This window comes from Triturus cristatus, chromosome 12 (assembly GCF_964204655.1).
Source record: "Triturus cristatus chromosome 12, aTriCri1.1, whole genome shotgun sequence".
In the NCBI taxonomy this organism is placed as follows: Eukaryota; Metazoa; Chordata; class Amphibia; order Caudata; family Salamandridae; genus Triturus; species Triturus cristatus.
The window spans coordinates 401,163,000-401,190,349 of NC_140595.1; the positions used below are offsets into that span (position 1 = coordinate 401,163,000).

A 27,350-nucleotide genomic window follows, 5' to 3' on the forward strand; every position below is an offset into this window, starting at 1 on the left:
AAAGCAGTGAGGTGGATCCGAGAGGTAAGTGGTTGGGTGCGTGCAGGGTGTGTGGATTAAAAAATGCCTAGGGGTGTCCAAAAAAGTGGATTTTTAATAATATGGAGCCTCTGGCAGACTAAAAAGACCAGAAGGTCACGGGGTCACTAATCAGCGTAAGGTGCTGGTGTGACTATAATAAAAGGTCGACATGTTTCACGCCTAGGATGCCCGGACGGGTCAGTGGCGTTTCATCAGGACCGTAGAGAGGTGAAAGGTAGTGCACGGTGAAGACGGGAGTGCCAGAGATTGGAAGGGTAACTCACGTCTAAGAAAAGGTTAAACGTGGTACGGGGCTGCGGGGTACAGTGACCTGGTCAGCAAGGACAAGGAGAACGTACCACACTAGTGTAACCCTCGTGTTTCTGTACGGGGCTGCATAGGATCCGCCGAGGCTGCCAGCGCCCTATTTGGGTTGCGTCGGGGGCCGGCTCAGTCAGCACCTACCCACAGCCGCTGGCAGTGGGTAGGTGCTGACGTTCTCCTTGTCCTTGCTGACCAGGTCACTGTACCCCGCAGCCCCGTACCACTTTTAACCTTTTCTTAGACGTGAGTTACCCTTCCAATCTCTGGCACTCCCGTCTTCACCGTGCACTACCTTTCACCTCTCTACGGTCCTGATGAAACGCCACTGACCCGTCCGGGCATCCTAGGCGTGAAACATGTCGACCTTTTATTATAGTCACACCAGCACCTTACGCTGATTAGTGACCCCGTGACCTTCTGGTCTTTTTAGTCTGCCAGAGGCTCCATATTATTAAAAGTCCACTTTTTTGGACACCCCTAGGCATTTTTTAATCCACACACCCTGCACGCACCCAACCACTTACCTCTCGGATCCACCTCACTGCTTTTTTTGCCCACATACCCGCATTCACCTAACGGCTTTTCTCTTTAAAAGACCTCCGATAGAGAGACCCTTCGGGGGACCGTCGGGCATTGCAGCGCCGGCCCGACGAGGAGCAACAACTAGCCCAATGATGAAGCAAGACATCCCTCGGGGTGTGTGAGGGCTTACGAGAGGCTTCATAGAGTCCTCCCCTTCAGGAGTGGATCCTTGAGACTGGGGAAATTCTCTTTGCCTCTTTTCATCCCCCCTCTATTCCCCTCTCCTTCCCCCCCCCCTTCTTTCCCCCTCCTCTTTTTACACTCTTCCCTCCATTTCCACCTTTGTTGAGCAGGTGATCGACATTTTTGTTTCGCCGCCAACAGGGAATATTTTATACCCTTAAAAAAAGGCAATTGAAAATCGGTTTTTAATATTATAATATATAAAGGGTTTAAAATTCCACATCTGATAGAGATGCCTAGCCTCAGAGTCCTTACCTTAGAATTATAACCAGATGCCAGACTGGATCCAGAAACATTTTTACAGCAGTACCTCTGCACGTCAGTAGAGGGTGTCGAGTTGAGCGATTCCGTAACAACGACATCCACCATATGTGACGTCAACAGAGTCCATATAAGCCCTCTCCCTATCTACATGTGGCATCTGGGTGTGCACCCTGATTCTGAAGATGCAGCTCATGTCTTCACCTTCGGTCAGCTGCGTTGCCTAAGCTTCGGGGGAGGTCTTATATAGACTCTGTTGATGTCCCATCCGGTGCACAATATTGTTACGGTGTCACTTGGCGCCCTGTACTGACGCGCAGATGTACTGCTGTAGGAAAGTTTCAGGATCCAGTCTGGCACCTGGGGATAATTCTAAGGTAAAGAATCTGTGGGTAGGTCCTGTCTCTAATTGATAAGGCGTTACCAAAGATAATTAACCTATTCTTTATTTCTTTCCGAAAAATATATCCAATCCGGAATTGGTGTGCGTAGGCAGTGTTCCTATCTGAAAGAGACTATTAGTTCTAGATTCCTTATCTTAGAATTACCCCCAGGCGTCAGACTGGATCCGGAGAATTTTCTCTCAGCGGTACCCCTGCGCATCGGTAGGTGGCGTCGGTTAACTCTGCGTTCGTTGTCAGCTTCATGATCGCCGGGATGACATCGCGTTATCTACTTGGGCGCCGTCCCTGCGCGCTGACGTCAGTTCTTTCTTTTTCCACGCCAGCCAGCGCAGATCAGGAGATAGCGGCACCCATAGTCATTTTTTGATGAAACGTTTTTGACTTTTTGTCGACATCTTTTTACGACCCGGTGCACAAGGGATGTCGAGTCGTCGACCCGGTTTCAAGCCTTGTGACTTAAGTCACAAGCTGATGTCGGTCACCGATCCGCACCTCGTGTGCCTTTTGCTGGCTGGAGCGCGACCACGACGCAGAGTCGTGCTCTGACTGCCAGGCCCTTAACCCTAAGTCTTTGTGGGAGCAGATCCATGGGGTCCCGGTCGTGGGGAAGGTCACGGGGCCGGTCGCGGAGCTACCACCATTATTCATCATCAAAGTCTTTGTTTTGGGTAAGTCGAAGCCCAAGAAGAAAGTGAAGAAGCATCGTTGCTCTTCGCCTTCTCCCCATCTTTCGGCCATTGCAACGCGGTACACAGAGGGTCGTCATTCTCCAGCTCTGCCCTCAGAGCCTGCTGGGACAGCTCCGTGCTTTCCTTCCTTTCCAGGAGCTGGAGCGTCCCCTGCCCAGCTTTGTTCATTTTATGAAGCCCTCCACTCCATCTTTGGGCAGCCCAACTCTGCTGGCGTGCCTTCGGGGCCCCGCAAACTCGGCTGGGGCTCCTGCCTCAGCGCTGCAGGGCCCCCAAGGATCAGGCCTGGATCCCGATCGGCGCCAGTCGACCTCACAGAAGCTTCCTTGGCGCTGACTCCTCTGGCGCCGGTTGCGCCCCCGGCTGGTGTTGACCCCAGCCTCCCTCTCACCTTCAACACGGAGCCGGACCCCAGCGCTGGAGGGTACTTTTGTACCGCTGTTCTTCCCTGGCATTCCCTATCACCCTGAGTGGCAGCCAGAGGAAGGTGAGGAGGACTGGGAGGGGTCTGTTTTTGAGGAAAGAATCCTCATCAAAAAAGAGCAGGTAATCAACCTAGGGAAGCCCTTCTGGAAGAGAAATACAGAAGGATGAGGAAATACCACTAGCATGTGTAACGGCATATAGTACAGCTGTTAAATGGTAGCGGCAGTTTCAGTCGATAACCTTTCAAGTATTTGCCCGGCGGTAATCGCCTCTTATACCACTCGATAATTTACCAATGAAAGAGGCAGGCGCCGGAGACTGGAAGGCAGGAAACAAAGTTTTATTCCGTCGGAGCAGAACACATCAGATCAGACAGCAAGGTATCGTCACGAGGTGCTCTAACCGCATCTCTGAGACCTGGTCTCTTATACACCGGTTTATTGCTTTATTACACATAGTACATTCTTGAGATTCCCTTGAAGTATGGGGGGGGTATCCCCTGAAGCCCTGGTTCAGATCCGATCCCACACATAGATACAGTAGAAGTTCCCACCCTACCCGCAGTGGGAGATGGCTATCGCGCAGCAGGGAATTCCGCTAATTCCCGGGGGTGTGTGCAACCGGCCGGGTCTCAGGGGGTAGGGGCCTTGATCTACTGTAATCCCTTTGATGCGGGGTATTTCCCTTACAGTAGGGGCAATAAACTGCATCCGCAGGGCTAGGTGATGGCCTGGGACCAGTTCGGACAATGGGGCGCAGAGGAAGGGGGTTATCAAAGGAGAGGCATGACCATGTATGGGATGTCGGTCGGATGTGGTTCCGTAGCAGGGTCGCGCAGAAGGAGAGGGTTTATGGCCTGTATGAGAGAGCAGGGGTGGCCGGCGCGCGGGGGATGCTCGCAGCGCTAGGGGAAAGCGCTGGTGATCGAAAATGAGCGGGGAGAGAGTGGGGTGCCTAAAATGGCGGCCGTGCATTCGCGGTGCGTGGTGCTGGGGAGAGGCAAGATGGCGCAGATAATGTTCAGTTTGCACGCTAAATTTCCACACAGCCTCAACCAAATGACCAGATCCATCAACAAACATTGGTCCATCATCAATACAGGCAATTTACACTGGGAGAAACCACTATTCTCCTTCAAAAAAAGCAAGGAGTTTGAAGGACTCTCTAGTGAACACACGACCCAAGGAAACCAGGCAGGAGACAACACCAACTGTACTGAATGCATGGGGTGTACCTAACATCGTAGGGCACTATCAATGTTGAAAGTGCAGTCTTTGCCACTTGACCAGCAATACAAAAACACCAGCACTGGAACCAGGGAAAGTGTGGAGTCAATGTGCTCACACGAACTGTAACAGCACTAACGTTGTTTACTTGATAGTGCCCTTGCAACCTACAATACGTGGGTATGACCTGCAAGAAAGTCAAACAGAGAATATGTGAGCACCGCAGCACAATCAGGTGCAAAAGAACTACAACAAAACTCACAGAGCATTTTCTCCCAAAAAATCACACAACCAATGACATGAGATGGACCATTATCGAACAGATAAGAACAGAAACAAGAATTCAACAACGCCTGTTTGAGAAGGAACAGCGGTGGATTTATAGGTTATCCACCCACAAAGAAGGATTACATGAAAATATCCCTTGGAACTCAGTCCTCTCTAAATAAAATCCTGTCCTATTTGGCCTGCAAATAACAACCGCTAGAATAGCCTCTTGTCACCTTAAAATTCACACAGACACAGCAGTGACTACACGCTAGGGGGATGTGTGACATTCTGTCTAGTATCAACACACGCATCTCACTCCCAATACTCAGGCCGTCGCTGTCTGTTTTAATATGTCTGTTTTAGTATGGGTTATGGTATCATTATCTATGAGGCACATAACGGTATAGAGCAGTGGTTTACAGCTATGTCCCCTTTTTTGTTAACAACCTGCATGGTTGCCCGAGCTGTGTATTTTTTCATTTGTTAAGGGCAGTTAATTCCCTCACCAGCAACCATCATGCAGGGACAAGCCATGTCATACATTTGTTTAGAGCGATTGAATGCCTCCCCCAGGCTGAATACATACGCTGGTCTGTTTGTGTTTTTATGTAATGTAATATTTGTATTGTTCCATAACCCCTAGAGAAGGACCAACGTAGATCTTTCAGTCTTGTTCCACTGCCTAGGGTACACTCGCACCACACCCCTCTTAGCGTGCTGACGTTGGTCATGTGACCACGCCACCACACCCTCCGGTCTCGCACCCGGAAGCGCTTCGCATTCAACCAGCGAGGACGCTCCGCTGCGGTGATCCTCTGGGAGCTGTGGCGGGTCCTTAGGGTAGGCGCAGCAGCCGGTGACTGGGCTCCACGCAGTAAGTACAATAACCTGATGCGGGTGGGCTCCGCTGATATTCCCTTTCCGGATACTCGCCGCATGAGTTATTATTCCATCTTAATTGTTACGCTCGTTTATCTAGATCGTGAAACTAAGCAAGCACCACAAACCCCACTCCCGTGAGGCATGCAATGTCGAGTCTTTCGTAAGCACCCCATTTTTTCCTCCAACTTTGATTCTAGGCACCATGAGTACAACGCTCTTATATCCAGCATACATGCATTTACTCTTACGCCCTCACCGATTTGAATGAGAGCGTAGACACCCACTTTTATTGAATGACGTAAGTGGTGGTGTAATATATACTCACAGGCCCAATTGATATCCCTGTGTGTTGATTGATGCATATGCACTTCACGGCGTCACTGGCCAGCCTGAGTGCACAGACACCCACTAGTATGAATGCTAGCAGTGGGGTGTATTTTATTCCTTAGTGACTGATTTTGTCACTCGACTGATTGTGCGCAATTTGTGTACTACCAATTACTGCCTCTTGTTCTATGAGGCACACGTCAAGATGTGTGTATTTCTCACGTTCTTAATACACGCAATTGGGAGTGTAAGGAGTACTTTACCTTCTAGACACTACATTACAGCTACTTATTGTGTTTGCTTGTGATTATATGTTTGTCTTTTCAGATTTTCTCCTTTCAGCAAATTGGACGAAAGGACGCCCGACTGTGAGTACATGGTTAGGTTGTAGTGATCAAGGGTAGGGTACACCTTAGCGAGTGTATACCGCCCGGGTCACGTTCACTGGTCCTGACAAAAACCTGGTACTATCATCTTCAGGTTGAAACATGTAGACCTTTTTATGCACTTTTTATGCACATTTTTTCACTACAGAGATACCGGAGGTCAATTTAACCGAGAACGGCATCTTACCAACATTTTTATTATTGTCCAGTTGCTCCAGAATAAAATGTTCGAGGCATATGAGCTGCAGATCTCACACTTAGCAAGTCTTTGTAGTCACTAGTTAGGTGACTCCTCCCTTGGACGATAGTGTGCATGGGCATCGACTCCATCCTCAGATTGTTTTTTTCTGCCATTGGGTTCAGATGCAACTTTTGCGCCCCGGTTCGAAATTTTAGTTTTAAACTTTTCGACGTGCAGAACTTTCACAAACTTTTCGGATTGACTAGATGCATCGAAATCTCGATGCGCCTTTCATCGGTTCGATTCCAGTCAACGCAGGCCGCTGGGCCTATCGACGCCGTAAGGCCTACGGCTCATGGAAAGGACGCCTTTCAAAAAATGCCCCCAGTGTGGAGCAACATTTCCACACAGTGACCATCACAAGGTCTGTAACCTGTGCCTCTCGCCAGAACACGAGTCCAGCTGCCCAGCCTGTGCCTCCTTTCAATCAAAGAAGACCATTCGAGATCGTAGAGCTCGACGACACGTCATAGCGCAGAGATCAGCTCCGGAACCGATGGACATCTTCAACGAAGGCTCAGATATCCCAGAAGAAGATTCCGAAGATCTCCAAATCGTGTCAGAGGCAGAAGACTCAGACAACCCCATCACTCCTGGGCAACAAGTGAGTACTACTGCCCCCTACCCCAACCCCCACAACAAAGCAGAAGGCACTGGTCAAGACTTCGCCTGCTGGCCCCAGTCGCGACGGAAAGCACACTTCAGACCGCCTCCGGGCCCGGTTCCGAAGAAAAATGACAAGCCTTCTGGTAGCTTGGGACTGACCAAACCGCATGTACTAGTCCCACCAGCACCTTCGGCACCGAAGCCAAAAGAACACTCTGCTCCGAAATCTGCTCCGATTCCTTCCACTCCCAAAGACAAACCGGCCTCGAACACATCGATGCCCGTGGATAAGCCGGCGTCGTACACCTCTAAACCTAAGGATCACGCAACGGCTCCTAAACCAAAGCCTAAGGACTCTACCACGCCTCCTAAGGCCAAAGAGCATAATACTCAGCAACCGCCCCGCTCAGAACTGAAAAAAGCGGCGCCGAAAGCGATTATCGAGGAAGAGGAACTTTTTAATCCGGATCCTGTTGATCCTAAACAGAAAAAGATCTATATCAACCCTAAATCAGGACATGTCACAGCTGTGCCATGCAAGAAGAGGAAGTTGGACACAGCACAAACCCCTCCTGTGCCTGTGAAGGACTGTGCCACATCACCTTTGCCTCCTTCTTCTCCTGTCCTTCCTTCTAACACCCCTCCTCTCCCCAAACCTGTTACACCGCCTCAGCCTGTAACTTCTCCACCACATACACCACCTCCAGATGATGATGATGATGATGATGATGATGACCTAGGGGTGGGTGGTGACCCTGATGACCCGTTCACAGATCCAGATGACCCAACACAAGACGATTGGGATTACAATGATCCTGTAGATCCCCCAGACCGCCCAAGCCCCCAACCATACCCAACAAAACAATCTTCCCCCAGATGATATTGGGTTTGGACAACTCATCAATAGGGCTGCTGTATTTCATGGGGTGCACATGCACTCAGACACACCAGAGGAGGATTTTCTTCTAGACACATTTGAACAGTCCCAAAAAACTGTACAAATATTGCCAATGATTAAAGGGGTCATTACACATGCTCCTGACCTATTTAAAGATCCTGTACGGGACAGGATTCTTAATCCTAGGATAGATAAGAAATATAGACCTGCCCCTGACGATCCTGCGTACATCAAAGGTCAGCTGCCTCTAGATTCATTGGTAGTGTCCAATGCTAGAAAGCGAGCTAATTCACAAACCTCCGAGGTCGCACCGCCCCCTGATAAAGAATCTAAATTATTAGACTCATCTGGCAAGAGGGTAGCTGCGCAGGCGGCCAATCACTGGCGCATAGCCAACACTCAAGCACTGCTGGCTAGATATAATAGGGCCCATTATGACCAGCTGGGAACCCTATTACAGCATTTGCCTGACCAGTATAAAACTCAAGCAAATTACCTAATCCAAGAGGGCAAACTAATCACCAACGCATCAATTAAATGTGCCCTTGATGCAGCAGACACTGCTGCTAGGTCTATTAATACTAGTAAACTGCTCAGAAGACATGCCTGGCTGCGCATTTCAGGCTTCAAGCAGGAGGTCCAAACAACCATTCTAAATCAGCCGTTCAATCAAAACCAACTTTCAGTCAGACTGATTTGCATATGGCCATGTCTGAACTGGGGTGACAGAGTGGGCTAAAGAAGGGTGATGGATCAAACCCAGATCTGTTGACTGGGTGTGAGTGTTTGATTGGTTCTGATTCTTCGTCCATCACCACCCCCTTTTGTACCCTCCAAAAACGTGGGCACAGATAACTCCTCTTCCTTTAAAAACACCACCCAAACATCCCCCAATAGAGGATATTTTAGAGGAGGCTACAGAGGGAACAACAATAAAGGGAGAGGCCGAGGTAACAACAACACTCGTACCTCCAATGCTGCTAAACAGGGACTACCTTCCACTCCCCCCAGACCATTCCACTCCGGTCGGGGGAAGATTAACTCAGTTCCTACATGTCTGGAAGTCCATCACAACAGACAAGTGGGTAAGACAAATAATCCAATATGGTTATTGCCTGGAACTTACAGCTACCCCCCCAAACATACCACCCAGACAGTGTCCAATGTCCGCAAACCATCTTACACTTTTGAAACAAGAGGTTCACTCACTGCTTCAAAAGCACGCCATAGAGCCAGTCCCCTTACTACACCAGGGAACAGGGGTTTACTCCCTGTATTTCATAATCCCCAAAGGATGGGACCCTACGGCCAATTCTCGACCTCAGACCCCTCAATTAGTATATTCACTCTGATCATTTTCACATGATCACTCTCCAACAGGTGCTTCCACTACTACAACAAGGAGACTTTCTTGCCACACTAGATCTCAAGGACCCCTACTTCCACATTCCCATACGTCCTGCTCAGAGGAAGTATCTAAGGTTTTTACTGGACGGACAACACTATCAGTTCAAAGTCCTTCCATTCGGAGTCACCACTGCTCCAAGAGTGTTTACCAAGTGCCTTGCAGTAGTAGCAGCACACCTACGAAGACAACAGATCCATGTCTTCCCGTATCTGGACGACTGGCTAATAAAAGCCAGATCATACAACCAGTGTTTCCAACACACATCAAACCGTCCAAACACTACACAACTTGGGGTTCACAATCAACTATACCAAGTCGCACCTTCAGCCCTCTCATATACATCAATATCTAGGGGCCACAATAAATACTTTCACATCTCCAGCGTATCCCAGCCCAGCCAGGATAGCCAGTATACAAGCTCTCCTCACCAAATTTCAAATCCGACACTCTCTCCCAGCCAGAGTGTTCATGTAACTCATAGGCATGATAGCATCTTGCATTTTATTCGTACCTCACGCAAGACTTCAAATGCGTCCCTTACCGGAATTTCTAGCACATCAATGGAATCAGGCTCAGGGACAACTTACAGATCTGGTGTTGGTAGACAGCCGCACACATCGCTCTCTGCAGTGGTGGAACACAAAAAACTTGTCCAAAGGGCGGCCGTTCCTCGAGCCTGTTCCACAGATAGTACTAACAGACTCCTCACTCACAGGGTGGGGAACCCATCTCTTAGCTCACACAACGCAGGGCAAATGGACCACTCAACAAAAAGTGCTCCACATCAATCATCTGGAACTGCTAGCGATATTCCTAGCTCTAAAATCAAGTACAAAACAAAGCCTTCCTGATCCGAACTGACAACATGACGGCCATGCATTACATATAAAAACAGGGAGGAACACGTTCTCTACAACTGTCCCAGCTTGCACAGAACATTTGGAGGTGGGCCATCCCACAAAACATATACCTCATCGCAGAACAACTTCCAGGAGTTCACAATCAGATTGCTTATCTGTTAAGTCGACAGACACAACAGATTCACGAATGGGAACTACATCCACAAGTTCTACTTTTTTCCAGATGTGGGGCCAACCAAACATAGATCTATTTGCCACACACGAAAATGCGAAATGCCCAACCTTCGCCACCAGGTTTCCACACCCGCTGTCCAAGGGCAATGCAATATGGATGAACTGGTCAGGCAGATTTGCTTTCGCTTTTCCGCCACTCCCGCTGATTCCACTAGTGGTACGCAAGCTCCGACAACAGTCTCTAAAATGGTCCTAGTGGCTCCCACATAGGCGCGCCAACCGTGGTTCATAACACTACTGGAACTCTCACTAGTCCCACACCAAAAACTACACCTCTCCCAATCACTACTAACGCAGAACCATGGAGAGATAAGGCACCCCGATCTAACTCAAATGAATCTCGCGATCTGGCTCCTGAAGTCCTAGAGTTCGGTTACCTTAACCTTCCATCATACTGTATGAACATCATTAAAGAAGCCAGGCGCTCTACCACCAGAGCTTGCTATGCAGCAAAGTGGAAAAGATTCGCCATTTACTGCACTAACAATCATATCGATCCACTGGATGCGTCCATCCAGAACATCATTTGCTACTTACTACATTTGCAAAGATGTAATTTGGCATACTCATCCATACGTCTACATCTAGCAGCACTTGCCGCTTACTTACAAAACAGACAACACTTGTCGCTTTTTAGGGTCCCAGCAATTAAAGCCTTTATGGTAGGCCTTAAACGAATCATACCTCCCAGATTACCACCCTCTCCAGTGTGGAATCTCAACATTGTGCTTACTAGGCTCATGGGACCCCCATTTGAACCTCTACATAAATGTGAACTTCAGTTCCTCACATGGAAAGTAGCTTTCCTTGTTGCAATCACCTCTCTCACAAGGGTAAGTGAGATCCAGGCTTTAACCATACAAGAACCATTTTTACAAATACATCGTAACAAAGTGGTTCTCAGAACAAACCCAAAATTCCTGCCTAAAGTCATTTCTGAGAGAGCTCTTCACACCCTAGACGTCAAAAGAGCTCTACTCTATTACATTGACAGGACTAAATCCTTTCACAAAACAATTGTTTGTAGCTTTCTCTCCACCGCATAAGGGTAATCCCATCTCAAAAGCTGGGATTGCAAGGTGGATCGTTAAATGTATCCAAATATGCTACCAAAAAGCCAAGCGCACATTAACAATCCCCCTAGAGCGCACTCAACACACAAACTAGGGGCTTCCATGTCATTCTTAGGAACATTCCCCTAGAAGACATTTGTAAGGCAGCGACATGGTCTACAACACACACCTTCACTAAACACTATTGTGTTGACGTGCAAGCCAAGCAACAAGCTTCTGTAGGTCAAGGTGTACTTAAAACACTTTTTCAAACTACTGCAACAGATACAGGTAACCACCGCTAGGAGAGATACTGCTTTACAGTCTATGCTAAGTGTGAGATCTGCAGCTCATATGCCTCGAAGGGATAATACTACTTACCAGTATGCATCTGTTCTTGGCATGTAGGGCTGCAGGTCCTCACACGCCCACCCACCTCCCCGGGACCTGTATATGTTCCAGTACTATCTTAGTTAGATATACACACATGGACATCTCTTTCTTTTCTACTAACTCCATCATTTCCCATCATGGCGAAAAACAATCTGAGGATGGAGTCGATGCCAATGCGCACTATCGTCCATTCCAGGGCACTGTAAGTGCAGTGCTGCCATTAAGATTATATGGTGCTGGGAGTTTGTCATTACGAACTCCACAGCACCATAATGGCTACACTGAAGACTGGGAAGTTTGGTATCAAACTTCTCAGCACATTAAACCCACACTGATGCCAGTGTGGGTTTGAATGTAAAATGCACGACAGAGGGCATCTTGGAGATGCCCCCTGACTCGACCAACTTCCAGTGACCTGACTGAGTGGCTGCTCAGGCTGCCACCACCAGACATGTTTCTGGACCCCTGGGTCGAGAGCTTGCTGCTCTCGGAGGCCTGAAACAATGCACCTCCTGGGACGAGGTGCCAAGCCTCCTTCCCCAGGATGGGCAGGGTTCACGAAGGAGAAGCTTCAAAGGCATGCCGCCTTTGTGAGCCTCTCCAGACCATTTGCTGCTTTCGGCAACTGGTCCCCACTGGTTCTACCCCCCACTTTGGGCAGGAGAACCGGCAGGAAAAACAAGTGAGGAAGAGAGGTGTGCCCACCTCTGCCAACTCCACCACTAAGGTGGGGGAGGCGAGGTGAAGCACAACCTCGAGTCCCCGCTATCTTGAGGGTGGGGGGACCCCACCAACCAGGGACAGGCTCCTGCCCCCCCCCCCTCCCACTGTAGAGTGGCAGAATAGGGGGTGTACCCACCCCAGGGAAGGGACCCATTGGTCCCTGCCCTTTACCTACCTGTAACGCCCCTACATTTAGTATTTAGGGGCACCCTGAACCTTCCTTCCTCAGATCCAGCAACCACAAGAAAAAGAAGAGAAGGAGGACTAGAAGCTGTGCAGAGGTGACAAGAGGACGACGCCCACGGACTTGGCCCCGTTCCTACAGGCCTGTCTCCCCTCGAACCTGCTCTTGCAAAACCCCGGCGTGTCCAGCGGACATCAACCTCAAAAACCCCGGAGGACCTGCCTGCCTTCACTTTCCAAGATGTTTCTCCCTTCTCCTGTGAACACCGGACGTGTTTGAACTGCAGCATCTGGTGCCAGCCAGGAACCGCTAATCCCGCACACTCTGCACCCTCCAAATCTGGCATGAGCTCGAGTGGACAAATACCACGAGGAGGTTCCCCCGGCGATTCTGACCCGAGATCCAGCGACCCCTGACCTGCCTCAAGCCTCCTGATGCCGCCTGCAGCCTCAATCCAGAGGACCTCCCCTACCGTGACCAGAGCGGGTAAGAAAATCCGACGTCCCATGGCACCCCTGCATCTGACGCCCCACGGCCTTATGTGCCCAACCGAACAGTGCCTAACCAACCCTCTACATCCCAACCTACCCCTCGAAGTGGTGGTTGCTCCTGGAAGATCCTCGTCCCCGAGCCTGCAGTGTTCCTTTGTTCCGGAGAATCTCCGTTGAAATCAACAGGGCAACCGACCTCAAAACAGCACCCGGCTGCCGTAGTGCCGCTGAGGGTGCCCCTTCTGTGCGAACTTGGTCCCCAACTTGCCCTGAGCTGAACCCTAGGAGCTTGGCTCCCACATCCCCGTGGCCTGCTTGCCAGCAGCCACCAACCAGAGCCCCCTATCCTCTATAGGATAACATTGGGCCTCAACACTCTGGACCCGGCTGCCCTAGTGCCTCTGGGGGTGCAACAACAGTGGATCACTGACCCTGGGAGACCCCTGAGTCTAACCCCAGAACCCTAAGTCAAAAGACCGATTACTTACCTCGAAACCGATAACCTGTTTTTCCTCATAGGATAACATTGACACTTTTTCTCCCAAAAAGTTTCTAAGTGTCGACTTTTGAAAACTAAGAATATTCCTTAAAAATCACATAAATAACCAAAACGCATTTTCTTAACTGTTTTCAGGAAATGTCCCAGTGCTGAATCTAGGTATCCAGCACTGAGTAAGAAAAGTAACGTTAACGTAACGTACCTGCAAAGTGAATTTCATCCCATAGGATAACATTGGTGATTCTATGTGAAAAAGTTTCTAAGTGTCAGCTTTTGAAATATCATAATATTCTTTAAAAATCGTACCTCTAACTAAAACACATTTACTCAACTTTTTTCAGGAAATGCCTCAGTGCTGAATCTAGGATCCAGCACTGCTAAAAGTAATTAACTGCATTTTTACTTAAAAAGCCTATTGAGTCCTATGTACTGAGTCTACAAAGTTTGTGCATTCCATTGCAACTCCTGTAAACTCGAATTGGCACAAAGTCCTACTGTATTCTGAAAGTATTCAACAACAGCATCTTATATCTGAAAAGTATTTTTATGCTTACCCGTACCAGGCTTGCTTGGTTCTAGAAATAAAACAATATATATCTTTTTATACAAACACAATTGGCCTAGAGTTCAGTTACTGAGTGTGTGAATCCATTTGCTGACTGAGTGTGTACATCAAATGCTTAACACTGTCCTCTGATACTGCCTTACTGCTCGACCAAGCTACCACTTTGGAGAGTAAGGTTATATCTAACTTTAATCTATGCCTACCTCTGGAGACTCTTGTCTCTATACACACTGTACCTCACTTTGGTGCAGTATATATAGAGCCAGTTTCTTACACATACTGATCAGTGCTAGTGTATGTGACTATTATAAGCTACAAAGCTACTATTCATGGAATACTTTTTAGAGAAAAGCACTTCGTTTGTTTTACAGCTGGTGTTTTACATGTTATTTTTAGTTGATTGTGAAAATGTTTCTCATTGTTAATTTGTTCCAATCTACTCGGTCATACTGTTCAGCCTCTTGATTATTTCAAAATTGCAAATTCTCTCTCCTGTTTGGAGGTGCCAACAAATAAAATGTGCACGCAGTAAGTGAAGCCCTTTGTTGTTAAATGATAATTATTGAATGTATTCTCTTCTTTCAGTGGATGCAAGAGTAACGTATGAGAACAAGAATGAGAAGGAAAGGATACAGAATTGGACGAAAGAAGTATTTGGTGAAGGGCCTCAGCCAAAACTTGAATTTGCCCAGTATAAGGTACACCTTACTGCTGACCATTTTGGAGCAGTGTAGCTTTATAGAAATTTCTTTGTGCTGCCACATAGCAACAGTTCAGATTGTACGAATGAGTTTGTGATACTACTGGCCACATCTGCGGTAGACCTGCAGATGATATAGCAGAACCCCAAGTTGAACCCCTGAATTGGTACACACATATATTATCTAATATTTCATAGACTCTATGATGTTACACTCATAAAAATCTAATTATTGTGAAGTATAATCATCCAAAAAGGAAAGCTACACCCCAAATATCATTTATCACACATCCATATCCTATTGGTAAAGGCTCGAACTATATTGATGTATCAATCTAAAATATTTTCTAATATTGCCAAGTGGTGTAAAGCCTTCCACCCACTATCCAAAATAGTATTTATCAGCTTATTGAAACAAAGTCTTATAAAGCAACATCATTGAACCACATATGTATTGCACTGTGTAGGACAGTGCCTCTTTAAGCATCATCAGCCACAAGCTTTTGCACTGATGCTGCTGGTTTTTTAGCTCTGAAGGTGTGCAGGCCTCAGTGTCATTGCTCTGACCCTTAAAAGTCTTATTTGTTCAACCACAATTGGTACAAGTTAACTTACTACCAAATCCCTTACATTTGGTACCTGGGGTACCCGGGGCCTGTGAGTTAGTGTCTCTTGTGGACTGCAGCACTTATTGTAGGAAACTGGCTTTTTATGTAGATTACCAAAATGAGGTACACTATGTAGAAAGTCCAGACGACCCTTATTGGCTTACAGGGATTTAATTAATAATCCCACATGCTCCCTTTGTAGTGTGGGTAACCAGTTTAGACTTCAGAGGATAGTGTTAATCATCTGTTGTATTCAGTCAATATATGGGAGACCCACTCCAGAAGAACTTCGAGACCAATTTCAGAAAAATAACAGCCATTTTTATAGAATTTTTAACACCAAGAACTGCATAATCTGATTTTTTTGTTTAAGTATTCAGTTGCTTGCCACAGTTTGGCTTGGGCTACAGGCACCAGCTTCTTTTGCAGCTGGGAAGCCGCCAGCTCACCTGCCTGCTCCCAGAGGCTCCTATTTCATCAGCGGGGGAGGGGGGGGGGGGGCTTGAATGCCACTGTATTCAAGCAAGCCTGGCTGAAATGCCAGAAAACGGTCCTAGGAAGCTTGTTTCCGGTCCAGGGAAGGCATGGCTTGGCGGTTCGGGCTGGACTGTTCCCATGAGGCACAGGGTCAGACTGATTTGCATATGGCCATGTCTGAACTGGGGTGGCAGAGTGGGCTAAAGAACGGTGATGGATCAAACCCAGATCTGTTGACTGGGTGTGAGTGTTTGATTGGTTCTGATGCTCCGTCCATCACCACCCCCTTTTGTATCGCTAAGGATATGGCGGCCCACTTAGCTCCTGTACAAAAAAATACAGCCACCATCTCTGACTTATTGGCCCTTTCTGGGGTCAGACTTAACAACTTGGAGGCAGTTTCCAGTGATCTATAAAGTAGAATTGACAGGTTTCTGAGCCTCACGGACAAGATTACTTATTCCTAAACACCGCAGGCCCAAGTCACAATTACTGACATGCCTCCCATCAACCTCCCTAGCTGTAGCAGTAGTCTGCATGGTACTGGCTACTTAAAGTCCCAGGCCGTACCAAGCCAGAATACCTTCTCAGGGCCCAGTGACCCCCTCCTTAACATTGAAGGCCCAGTCCTTCGCAATTTGCTTCCCTTGGCTCCTAATGTGGCGTAGCTTGTACCGGTGGTCGGTTGATCACTGGCTCGCCGCTCCCTGTGATTAATCCACCCCCGGCCTGCGCCCATTCACTGTCGTTTTGATGGGGGTTCCTGGGCTCACCACACATAATCCTGAAACTACTGGCCAACTGATTAATAAAGTCTCACCATGGTTAGGTGCTGAACAGTGCCCCCTTTTTTGCATTGTTGCCCCCCCCCCCCCCCCCCCCCCACACTTTTTCCATGATGTTGATGCTCTTTGACTAGGTGTGCCCTGGGTTCTTGTCAACCAGGTACCCAGGGCCTATGTTCATTCCTTAAAACTGTACTGTGTACCCCCAAATTGGCACATCTCTGGCCACATGCAAGTCCCTTGTCAAAAGTACCCTAGGTACCAAGGGCCTTGTGAGCAGGGAAGGCCGCTAAGGGCTGCAGCACTTATTGCGCCACCCTTAGAGGCCCTCTACCTTCACACCCACACAGTGCCATTGCAGGCTGAGTGTTTTGGTGCAGAGAAATGTGAAGAGTCGACATGGCACACCCTGAGTGCCATGCCTAAAACCCACTGCCTCTGGTATAGGTCAGCTACCCCTCTAGCCGGGTGCGCTATGGCACTGGTGAGGGTAGCGGCGCATGAGCCCTGTACCCCTACAGTGTCTAAGTCTATTCTTAGAGAAGTGCAGCAAAGCCATAAAGAGAACATGGTCTGGGAGTTTGTCATAACGAACTCCACAGCATTATAACAGCTTTACTGAAATCTGGGAAGTTTGATATGAAACTTCTCAGCACATTAAACCCATACTGAGGCCAATGTGGATTTAATGAAAAAGATCTTGGGGCATCTTAGAGATGCCCCCTGAAAAACAACCTAACTCTAGTGTCCTGACTGACGGTCTGCTCGCCAGCTGCCACCCCAGACATGTTTCTGACCCCTGGCTCGAGGGCCTCCTGCTCTCGGGGTCCCAAAATAAAGCACATCCTTGACGGAGGTGCCAAGTCTCTTCCCACAGGATGGTCAGGGTCCACGAAGGGGAAGCTTCAAAGGCTTGTTGCCTTTGTGAGTGGACCTCAGCCATTTGCTGCTCCCAGCAACTGATCCCCATTGGTTCTGACCGCCACTTTGGGCGGAAGAATCAGTGGGAAAACCAAGACGGGAGGAGAGGTGTGCCCACCTTGCCAACTCCACCCCTCCGGTGGGGGAGGCGAAGCCAACCCTCAGGTCCCGCCATCTTGAAGTTGGGGGGTCCACCCAGCCAAAATGAGGCTTATGCCCTCTCCCCCCCCCCCCCCTCACACTGGAGCATGGCATAATAGGGGGTGTACCCACCCCAAGTAAGGGACCCACGGTCCCAACCTGTGCCTACTTGAAACGCCCCTAAATCTAGTATTTAGGGGCAGCCCGAACCTTGCCTCTTCGAACAAGAAGAAACTAGAAGGACCGAAGAGCTGTGCTGAAGGAAGAAGAGGAAAACACCAACTGACTTGGTCCCAGCCCAACCGGCCTGTCCCGACCTCGTCCTGCTCCAGTGAAATCCTGGTGTCCTGCAGCCCCGGAGAACCTGCCCTGCCTTCCTCAACCGGACTTTGTCTCCTGTGAGCACCGGATTTGCTCACCAACAGACTCTGGCTCTGGCCAAATCCGCGAGTTTGCAGCATTCTGCCCCCGGCCGGGCCGCGCTCGAGTAGCCCAATACCACGAGGAGGTCTCTCCGGCGATCCTGATCTGGTGGATCCTGACCTACCTTGAGCCTCCAAACGATGCCTGCAGCCCCTTTCTGGAGGATCCCCGCGACAGCGGTAAGAAAAACCCGACGCCCCGCGGCCTTCAGTGGCCCAATTAACAGTATCCCTCCAACTGGCGGTCGCCTCCAGAAGATCTTCATCTCCAAGCTTGCAGTGTTTGTTGAAACTGGAGAAACCCATCCTTTGAAAACGGGGCACCCGATGCCAAAACAGCACCCTGCACCTGCCCACCCCTGTGCCACTATGGGTACACTTTTTGTGCCGACTTGAACCTCTTCCCCCCCCCACTTTGCCCTGAGCTCAGCCTCAGAGCTTTGCTCCCTCAACCTTGTGGCCTGCTCGTGAGCAGCCACCAACCGGAGGCCGCCTATCCCCCATTGGATAACATTGGGCCTAAGCACTCTGCACCCAGCCGCCCTAGTGCCGCTGAGGGCGATTTGGAAGTGCATCCTTGACCCTGCAGGAACCCTTGTTCTAACCCCAGAAACTCAACCCTGCAAAACGACAACCCCATGTTCCTCCATAGGATTGTATTGACAGTTTTCCTCTGAAAAAGTTCTAAGTGTGGAGTGTTTTTGTATGGAAACCTTAGAAACTCGGTTTTGATAAACGCTTTACTTGCCTTTTATCCAGGAAATGTCCCAGTGTGACATCTAGGTATATCACACTGAGTAGAATAAGTAATCTGAAAAGTAATTTAAAAAATAATCGCAAACTAATTGCAAAGTAACAGAAAAGTAATTTTGACTGTTTCTAAACACTTGGCCTACCTGTAACTGCATCCACCTGTATTATCAGAAAAGTACTATTTTTACTTGCGTGCACCAAGTCTGGCTTTGTTCTTAATAAAAAAAAAATAAAAAAAAAAATATTTTTATACAAAACAGTTGGACAGAGTTCAGTCTTTGAGTTTGTGAAATAATTTCTTGCCTGAGTGTGTACAATAGAAGCTTAACACTGCACGCTGATAAAGCCTTACTGCTCACCCACACTACCACAAATGAAGAGTAAGGTATTATCTACTGTAACCTTTGTAAGTCTTTGGGGATCCACTTGACTCTGCACACTATACCTTACTTTTGTATAGTATAGTGTACACAGAGCCAGCTTACTACAGTTGGATATAAATACATGGTTTACCGGCAGGGATTAGAAAGGCCTATTGATGGCTCGGAGAGGCTCATGGATAGGGCCCTCTAGGAAAATACTAGGGGGAGATTGTATTACCAGTGTTAGATATCCCCATTCGTCAAATATTCCTCTGCCCTTCGTGAAAACACTGAGCTCCGTAAACTAACAGTGAGGGTGCATGCCTTGTTAAAGTCAGTTCAGGGTAGAGAAAACTTGCCTTTCTACCCTTACAAGTTCAACTGCCGGGTTTTTAGTGACCCGTTTTAGGTTTAACCTTCACTACCTTTTGGCATCTCTGTCTGGTTTTGTCCCCCCAAACATGAGAGGACCCTGTGGCTGCAACTCCAGGGCCCCACTGGACATGTTACATTTTGTCCTTCTGTGTAAATATTTTACCCTCCCAAGAATGCTGTTTATTCGACCCCTTTTAAAGAGCCTGAAGTTTAGCCAAGCCAGAGTGGCGCTCATGTATCTACAGCTGTTGCCTAACAAACTCACACACTGCACAATGACAAGTTTCCTGCGGGTCACCTATAGATCCAGATTATCTAGACCTGATTGACCATTGAGTGGCAATCTGTGTTTTAGCTCTGCTTTTTTGTACCCTTTTTAAACCACCTGTGACTAAGATTGGTTTTATCTTAATGTTTTTAATTGGATGTGCCGTGTTTTATCTTAACTTTTAATTGGACTTGTAATGATGCTTTTTTTTTACTGCATGATTGTATCTTTTATGGTTGTGATTTCTCCTAAGTAAAGATTGATTTATTTAAGTTATAAATGTGTACAGTTGACATAAAATGTCACTCTTGCGTAGTAATGCCTTCTGTAGGAAGCTGGCTCTGTGCACACTATACCTCATTTTGGTATAGTATATACAGAGTCCAGGGAGTCCCCAGAGGTATAACAGAGGCTAAATTAGGTAAGTACTAGCAGCTCTCTTTGTGGCAGTGTAGGCGAGCAGTTAGGCTTATCCAGAGGGTGTGTTAAGCATTTAATGTATTCAAGGACTGATACACTCACTCAGAGACAGAATTCAGACCAATTAGGTAGGTATAAATAAAGATATACTTATTTTTTATTTTAGAACCAAGCAGGACTTGGCACAGGTGAGTAATATATACTTTCAAAATGCAAGACTGTTCAATGTAATGCAGTTGTGCTTGAAATTACAATTGTTACAGATTTGTATCACTTTTAAATGCAGTTTGTATCATACAGTAAGTATTTTCAAATTTACTCCAGTATTGGAACTTTCATAGATTCCTATAGCTTGTATCATTCCCCGTTGTCGGAATGGGAGTCTCGGTATCCAAAATAACATAGCTGTAGGTACAAAAGAGAAAGAAAAAAGGCCTAGGCCTCATTCCCTTTTGTAGCATATCTACCTCTTTTTGTAAAAGAGACCAAAATAAAGCAACAACCAATCAGATTAGCCTCAGAACCTTCCTGAGAGAACCTCAGAGCCTCAGATTTTCTACCGCACGTTGTGCTTAGGGAGTCTCCTTTGAGCTCTGCTCACTTCAACTTTGACTGCTTTTTTCAAAAATATTTTGCTTCCAACTTGTTGCTGTTTTCCTTCTGGGATGTCTGACAAGAAGAAAGCCCTTTTCAAGCCTTGTTCCACCTGTGGCAAAAAACGGCATTACGTGGAGGACAGGCAGAAGGATTGTATTTATTGCCTGTACCCGGAACATAAGGCTGCGGAATGCAAGATCTGCCGCACCTTTTCTACAAAGACCCTCCGGGACCGTGAGGGTCGCCTTCTTACGTGGCTCCAGAAGCTTAAGTCACGGAAGGGTGCTGCATCCAGTGACAGTGAGGACTCTTCATCTGGCACCTTCTCTCGCAGGTCAGTGAAAAGAGGTAGGGGTTCCCCTTCACCATCTTCTGACCGCCCTGCTAAGGCCTCAAAAAAGACCCCCGGCGAGTCTGAGAGCCGGAGTCCGAGTAAATCTCCTCACCACGGTGCAAAGGAGAGGGAAGGACTTTCTACTGCCCCAACAGTGGTGGTATCCACTGTGGCGTTCAAGAAACCCTCTTCGCTGTCTTCAGAGAGGTAAGAAAAGGAATCTAGATCGTCGACGACGCAGTTGAAGACTCAGTCGACGAAGACTTCTAAATCTTAGCTTAAAAAAGTCCAGCAGTCGACGGGCTCGTCGACGGTGCTTTCTATTCCAGCATCGACGTCCGCGTCGACGACGATGCCAGTGTCTACGAGAGTGTCGACGACTGTGGCGACGATGGTGGTGGCGACGACGGTGTCGTCCACGAGGGCTATGACGATGACAATGACGACGGCGGGAGTGTCGACGGTCTCGTCGACGGCAGTGTCGGCGACTCCCATATCTTCGTCGACGATCCAGTCGTCGACGCTGCAGCTTCCAACGACGACCTCGTCGACGATGGAATCATTATCGCCGACGGTACCGACGACTACCTCGTCGACGGAGAAAATGACAATTTCCTTGAGGCGATTGACACCAGATATGACATCTCCAAGGAGGGTGACCCGCTTGCCTCCCGCATTGTTATTGGAAGAAGATGATTCTGATGGGGATGATCAGGATTCTTGTGGTTATGCCCATAGTCCTTCTCAACTGCTGGTGAAATGTCAGGACACTGATTCGGAGGTTGACTACACGCCTGGGTACTCCTATCCACCATCCTATGAGCGTCAGGACAGCGCCGGCCAGGGTATGGTTGCGGTTCCTTCCTCACTCCTGGCGAATCTCCAGGGCATGTTACATGATTATCGGAGGAGATTTTCTCACGCTCCTCCTCCTCCATCTTCGACTTCGTCTGCAGTGCATGCTGTGCCTACTCCATCGGCTCCTACAGACTTTTCTCCTGGGCAACCGCCTCAGGTGGTTTATCACCTGCAAGTTTCCAGCCCAGGGTTGCCTCCAGTGATCCAGGTTGTTCCGGATGATTCCTCTGGTGAGGATCCAGATGTTGGCAACACAACTAATCAGTGTGTTTAGTGGGAGGACTATGTCATTCTGGATCCGGCTTCACCGACTCCTGATCTGGTGGATTCTCCCCCGGCAGATATTGGGGGTTTCCACAAGCTAATGGAAAGAGCCTCCAGTCGCTTCCAGCTTCCTATGCCGTCGGCCCCAGCGGAATGCTTCCTGTATGATTTTAAGGAGCCATACAGGAAAGTGATTCGTTCGATTCCCATTGTTGGCCATCTTTGGGACGAGGGTTTGAAGGCTATGAGGAACCCGGCTACGGTGATTCCGGTTTTGCCGCGCCTGGAGAAGAAATACAAGGCGCCTGAGGACAGTCCAGTGTCCTTGATTGGTCAGCCGAAGCCGGATTCAGTAATATCCCAGGCGGCGCAGCGCAAGTCGCGTAACCTTTCGGGGCCACTCACCACCCCTCCGGATAAAGAAGGCAGGCGCCTTGATAATGCGGGGAAACGTTTCTCCTCTATGGCCAGTCTTTTGGTAAGTGCAGCTAATGCATTGGCGATCCTTGGCCGGTACGATCGCCAAATGTGGTGCGACCTTTCGCCTTACTTGGACCAACTGCCATCGGAGGCCAAGACGGAGGCCAGGAGAATTCTTTAGGAGGGGGAGGCTACGTCTGCGGAAGTGATTGACTGCGCCATGGACATCGCCACAGGTGCGGCGGTTCTTCGTCAGCAGGGCTGGTTCCGGGCGACTTGGTTCCGACCGGAGGTTCAGAACAAGATCTTGGAACTCCCGTTTGATGGGGAGGCATTGTTTGGGGAACATGTCGATGATGCCCTCCAGGACATTAAAAAAGATACAGAAACGGCGAGGTCTCTCGGCACTCTCCAATATCGTAAAGTGCCTTTCCGTGGGGCCAGAGGAAAGAGTAACACGTCCTACAGAGGCTCGTACCAACAACAGAGGTACTCTTCTTATGGTTCGACACCTCAGTCATATCACCCGCAGTACCAACGACTAGGCCGGTCCTCGTCTTTCTCTCGCTCCACCACTAGAGGGAAACAGACTCGCCAGGGTCGTGACTCCTCCAAGAGACAATAGCTGCGTTCTGGCTCTGCCTCCTGTACCCTCCTCTCCGTTGACACCTGTGGGAGGCAGGGTATCCCATTACCTCCACAACTGGGTCCTCAACATCATTCGAGATGGTCATACGCTGGAGTTTCTTCATATGCCACCTTCCAAGCCCCCTGTCGCCATGCCTTCAAAACATCTGCGTCTCTTAAGGCTCGAAGTACATCAGATGCTCCTCAAGAGAGCAGTGGAACCGGTTCCCCTGTCTCAGAGGGGGGACGGTTTCTACTCCAGGTTCTTCCTGCTCAAGAAGACGCCGGAGAAATGGCGACCCATTTTAGATCTCAGGGAGCTCAACACCTATCTCATCTGTCAATCCTTTCGGATGGTGTCTCTCCAGGATATCTTGCATCTCCTCAACCCGGGAGATTTCATGGCCACTCTCTATCTCGAGGATGCGTATTTTCACATCCCTATTCATCCGGCTCACAGGAGGTTTCTACGCTTCACAGTAGCCAAGAGCCACTTCCAATTCAGGGTTTTACCCTTTGGACTTCTTTCTGCCCAGAGGATCTTTACCAAGGTGCTGGTAGCGGTAGCAGCTTTCCTCAGGAAGCAGCATTATCAAATCTTCCCCTACCTGGACGACTGGTTGCTGAAGGCTCCGTCCAGGCTCATAGCGGAGGAAACTGTCGGGGCGTGTACAGCTCTGTTCACAAATCTGGGTCTGACTCTCAACAGAGAGAAGTCGTCGCTCTGCCCATCCAAGAGGGCAAGATTCCTAGGAGTTATCTTGGACACGTCTCTCGAGGCTTCCCCAACTGTCGAGAGGCAAGACAAGCTGAAATCTTTGGCACATCTATTGAGAAGAAGAAGGTGTCTTTCAGTACGCCGTTACAAATCCCTGCTAGGCGTGATCTCTTCATGCATCCCTCTGATACCACATTGCAGATTACGGGTGCGATCTCTTCAAGAACAACTAGACATGCATTGGCAACAAGTTCACGGCTCTTTCGACGACAAGGTGGAGATTACGGCAGCAATGAGGGACGCCGCCTTGTGGTGGACACAGGAGGATAATTTGTCCCGCGGTCTATCCTTCACAAGCAATCTGGCTCCTCATGTTGTCACAACAGATGCCTCCCTGGAAGGATGGGGTGCGGTGCTTCAGGACTTGGCGGTCAGCGGGCATTGGTTACCCAAGCACCGCCTCCTTCATATCAACCTCCTGGAACTCAGAGCGATCCGCCTGGCTTTTCAAGCATTTCTGCCGCGGTTGCAGGGTTCTGCGGTTCTTGTCCGCACGGACAAGACCACGGCCATGCATTACATCAACAAAGAAGGGGGCACCAGGTCTCTTCCGTTGTCACAGGAGGCCCAGAGGATTTGGGAATGGGCGATCCTTCACGGCATATCTCTCACAGCGGAACACCTTCCAGGGGTCCTCAACGAAAAGGTGGACAGGCTCAGCAGGCTTTCTTCCATCAGCCACGAGTGGGAACTGAGCCAGATGGTCTTGGAGGACATTTTTCGCCAGTGGGGAAAACCTTTGATAGATCTTTTCGCCACCCCGGAAAACCAGAAATGCCGGTCTTACGCAAGCAAACTTCACCATCGCGGATCACTGGGGAATGCGCTTTCGATAGCTTGGTCAAGCGCATTTGTGTACGCTTTTCCCCCCATTCCGTTAATACCGAGGATACTCACGAAGATCAAGGCGGAACCTTGCAGAATGATCTTAATAGCCCCGGCATGGCCGAGGCAGTTTTGGTTCACGGAGCTTCACCTTCTTTCTCTGGTTCCTCCTCGTCCTCTGCGAACGATTCCGGATCTTCTCACGATGTCCCAGGGCCAGATCTGGCATCCCGATCCTCGTTCCTTGCACCTCTCAGCATGGCTCCTGAGCAGCGAGAGTTCCTAGATCTTCCTCTCTCGCACGAAATAAGGGATGTTCTCTCTCAGGCTAGAGCCCCTTCCACTAACAAGACTTTCGGTCTCAAATGGAAGCGCTTTTGCATCTGGTGCCATCAGCAAGGTGTGGATCCCTTTTTGTCTCAGCCTCATCAGGTTCTTCCTTATTTCCTGTCCTTGGCTAAGGCAGGTTTGGCTCATTCCTCAATCAAGGTGCACTTGGCTGCAGTTTCTCACTTCAGACGTACTGCCTCTGGACCGTCTCTTTGGTCCTCTAGAATTGTCAAGCAATTTCTCAAGGGACTGTTTAGAGTTTATCCTCCCGTGAGGCCTCCACCTCCCACATGGCATTTGAACTTGGTTCTCACCCAGCTGATGAAGCCTCCTTTTGAACCGGTTCATCGAGCGGATCTGAAGTTCCTGTCATGGAAACTGGCACTCCTTCTTGCTCTCACGTCAGCACGGCGTATTGGGGAATTGCAAGCTCTGACAATTCAGTCACCTTTCCTCCAATTCAAAAGGAATACTGTCATTCTACAGACTAATCCAAAGTTCATCCCAAAGGTGCCTTCGGACTTTCATTTAAATGAGCCGGTGATTCTCAAGGCTTTCTTTCCTCAACCGTCTACACCGGCGGAAAGGACACTTCATTCGCTGGATGTGCAGCGGTGCTTGAAGTTTTATCTGGACTGTACTAAAACCTTTAGAAAATCTTCGCAACTGTTTGTTGCATTCAGTGCTCCCCGCAAAGGGTTACCCCTGTCCAAACAGGGTATTGCTAGATGGATCTCCAGTGCTATTCAGATCTGTCATGCTGCAGCGGACAAGCCTCTAGGTGGCAGAATTAGAGCACACTCGACGAGGTCCATGGCTTCTTCTACGGCTCTCTTTGCGGGGGTCCAGATTAAAGACATCTGCAGAGCTGCGACTTGGAGCAGCGTGCACACCTTTACAAGACATTACTGTCTGGAGACCTTGGCGCAGGAAGACTCGGCTGTGGGCCAGGCAGTCCTGAGGAACCTCTTCCATTGAGTGGTGAGCTTTCCTTTCTTCCCTCCTTCCTTTGTATGGTTCTTGCACATTTTGCTATGTACTGTTCTTATGTGATTGCATGGTACTTTTATGTTGCAAAAAAAAAAAACACAAGGTAAAGTACGGTGATGTATAATAATACACAATGAGATGTCTCAGAGAGGCAAAATGTGTTTCTTACTGCTAGCTACTCTGATACAAGCTATGGGAATCTATGAAAGTTCCAATACTGGAGTAAGAAACAAGTTACTTGCCTGTAACTTTGGTTCTCCAGTATTGGTAACTTTCATAGATTCCCATGCGCCCACCCTCCTCCCCTGGGACAGCTCAGCCCTCGCAAGGTTTGGTTGTACTGTTACACAACGGCTACGAAAATCTGAGGCTCTGAGGTTCTCTCAGGAAGGTTCTGTGGGGTGAGGCTAATCTGATTGGTTGTTGCTTTACTTTGGTCTCTTTTACAAAAAGAGGTAGATATGCTACAAAAGGGAATGAGACCTAGGCCTTTTTTCTTTCTCTTTTGTACCTACTGCTATGTTATTTTGGATACCGAGACTCCCATTCCGACGATGGGGAATGATACAAGCTATGGGAATCTATGAACTTTGGAATTGAGTTCACTTTTCTCCGTAGATTAGCAGTTCCACACTTGGAACAATTTTAAGTCTAAAATCTTATGACCTGGGATCCTATTTTAGAAAAATGGTTATTTGCTTTGGCGGTAAGTACTCTGCTCACTAGGGTGAGCTTTGGGGTTAGGACCAAGGTTCCCCTAGGTCTAGATGAGCACTCAAGTTGCACCACCAACGGCCTGGTGGGCTGCCAGGTACAGAGTGCAGGGGCCCAGTGTTAGCCAATGGGGCTAAGGGGGCTTTCGGTTGAGGACTGCTGATGGGCAGCCCACTCGGTTGTAGGAGCTAAGCTCCTGTGGTTAAGGTTAGCACTGCAGGGGCCAACTACCAGCACAGGAGCTGC

The 27,350-nt window shown here is 48.7% G+C and overlaps 1 protein-coding gene across 5 annotated transcripts in view; it reads left to right on the forward strand.

Annotated features, from left to right (window-relative positions):
* CENPN (centromere protein N) overlaps nt 1-27,350 on the forward strand; it is a 220,082-nt gene that overhangs the window by 134,877 nt on the left and 57,855 nt on the right. For all 5 annotated transcript variants that reach the window (XM_085638918.1, XM_085638917.1, XM_085638916.1 and 2 more), the window contains one exon: nt 14,721-14,833. In XM_085638918.1, the coding sequence (XP_085495044.1) occupies nt 14,721-14,833 (113 nt within the window). The remainder of the gene's footprint in view (nt 1-14,720; nt 14,834-27,350) is intronic.